Source organism: Miscanthus floridulus, chromosome 1 (assembly GCF_019320115.1).
Source record: "Miscanthus floridulus cultivar M001 chromosome 1, ASM1932011v1, whole genome shotgun sequence".
Lineage (NCBI taxonomy): Eukaryota > Viridiplantae > Streptophyta > Magnoliopsida > Poales > Poaceae > Miscanthus > Miscanthus floridulus.
The window spans coordinates 184,315,149-184,317,348 of NC_089580.1; the positions used below are offsets into that span (position 1 = coordinate 184,315,149).

At 62.1% G+C, this 2,200-nt stretch overlaps 1 protein-coding gene across 1 annotated transcript; it reads left to right on the forward strand.

Annotated features, from left to right (window-relative positions):
* The first annotated feature begins 1,016 nt into the window (after positions 1-1,016).
* Positions 1,017-1,940, forward strand: LOC136504935 (F-box protein SNE-like). Its single transcript, XM_066499991.1, has one exon. The coding sequence runs from the start codon at positions 1,079-1,081 to the stop codon at positions 1,658-1,660; it is 582 nt and encodes a 193-aa protein (XP_066356088.1). The 5' UTR covers positions 1,017-1,078; the 3' UTR covers positions 1,661-1,940.
* Positions 1,941-2,200: the final 260 nt, after the last annotated feature.

The following is a 2,200-nucleotide window of genomic DNA, read 5'->3' on the forward strand; positions in this document are numbered from 1 at the left end:
AATTTTACATCGGTATACCGAATCTTCTCTGAGGTAGAAGTTACGCTTCTATTGTCACTAGCGGGTGAACCTGATAAGCATAAATTTTCAACAACAAAAAAACAGTCTGTTTGACAGGCCGTAAATGATCATGAATTATTTATTGCTGGCTGATTTTTATAAGAGAAAAATATTATTTCAGCTTATAATCCGCGATCGTATAAGAGCAAACGAAGAGGCTGGAAACTGATAAGCATAGTGGACGGACCGACTACCGTACGTGCGTGTGCACGAATTTCGGACGACATCGTCGCTTGCGTGCCCTTGACAATTGGCGGATTGACCAAGCTACAGTAGTGCGCAGATTATTGACAATTGGCGGCCTGGCGGTGCACGGCTGCACGGCACGGGCGCCGGGCGCGTCGACACATGCATGCTAGCGAACGCTGGTTCCGGTCGGGGTGTCGCGGAGGCGCAGCTGGAGGCTGGGCGCGCAACGCGCTGGCGAGCCAAGTAGCGCTGGAACTGGAACAGACAGGGCAGGTCGTGCTCGTGCCTCGCTCCCTCCCTCCCTCCCTCGCCGCTCACCTGCTCGATCGGCAAGGAGTGAAATCCCTAGCAGGTCGCAGCGCCTACGTAACGTAACGTACGTCGCGCATCTCCACGCCCCTTGGCCCGTCCCGCTTGGCCCCATCTCGCCCTTCGGATCCCTTTTTCCTTTGCTACTACTACTCCTACGGACGGACGGGGTGTCCGTGGTGTGAGCGCGACTGTCTGTGTCTGACATGGGCGATTAATTAGCCAGACGACCCGCTCTCAGCTCAGCTTCCACGGCGAGTCGGCGACTGCCATTGGGACACCGGTAGCTTTCTCTTTATTAATCGCCTTTTGGGATGGGCGCCCCCAGTTCCCCCCCCCCCCCCCCCCCCCCACACACACACACACACACACACGCGCGCGCGCGAACCCCACCGCCTCCTTATATATACGCTCTCCGCCTGCTGCCCCTCGTCACTCCCAGTGTGCCCTGCTCGGTCGGTTCCTCAGTCAGTCACCTCCACTCCACTCCCCTCCCCCGCCTCTGCCTCTGCACGTACGTATGCCAACCATACAGCGGGCAGAGATGGGAGGCGCAGGCGCGCCGCGGCGGCCGGGCGAGGCGGTCGAGGTGACGGAGCTGGAGCTGCGCATCCAGCTGCTGGGTGGCGGCGGCGTTGGCGGCGCCGGCAGCGGCAGCTACAACATCAACGACAACGCCGACATCCTGGCGGAGATCCTGTCGCGCCTGGACGGGCGGTCGCTGGCCGCGGCCGCCTGCGTGTGCCGCCTCTGGGCCACCGTGGCGCGCCGCGACGCCGTCTGGGAGGCGCTGTGCCTCCGCCACGTCGGCCCCCCCGCGCCACCGGCGGCCGCGGGCCCGGCCACCCGCGCCGTCGTCGCCGCGCTCGGCGGGTACCGCCGCCTCTACCGCCTCTGCCTCGGCCCGGCGCTGGACCGGCTGGCGCAGGCGCAGGCGGCGCGGGCGCACCACCTGTCGCTCTCCCTCTCGCTCTCGCTCTTCTCCATCGACTGCTACGAGCGCCTCGGCGGTGGCGGCGGCGGGGGACCCAGCGCCGGCAAGCGCGTGAGACAGCAGCCGTCGTCGCTGCTGTTCCTCTGCAAGCCCGTCGACGTGTCGTGATGGCATTCAGCTGTCGTCGCTCGCTCCTCTGCTCGTCCTTTCCACGTCGTCGCGTCGCCCTTGGCGTACGCTGCCGGGCCTGGGCGCCTGGCCTTTGCTGCTAGCTGCAACTGCAATGCTCGATTGAGTGCCCACCGCCCGCCGCCGCCGCTTAACATAATCATTAATTCGTTTGGTTTCGTTGATTAGCACGGACGAACAATAATAAGCAAGAGGTCTTCAATCAATTCAGGCTGTACTACCGGAGAGGCATATTAAATTCCAATAATTATCGTTCTTTCTTTCTCTCTTTGCTTTGCTTTGCTTTACAAATACTACACCCGGTCCGGTGTAGGCTTGGGGCTTGTCCGCGCCCGCTTGGCGACTTGCTGTTTCGATGCACGCGCCTTGTACCGCTTCCTCGTGTTGCTGCTGCTTCGGCGGGATGCCTGCGTCTGCGTTGCGTGCACCTCGCGCGTGCGCTGCCCCAGCTCACCCTCACCTACTGATCACCTCCTCGCCATTGCTTTCGTGTTCGGCTCCATGGCTGTCGACCTCGCC

Coding starts and splice junctions, on each gene's coding strand:
- LOC136504935 (XM_066499991.1), top strand. CDS start 1,079: ATGCCAACCATACAGCGGGCAGAGATGGGAGGCGCAGGCGCGCCGCGG.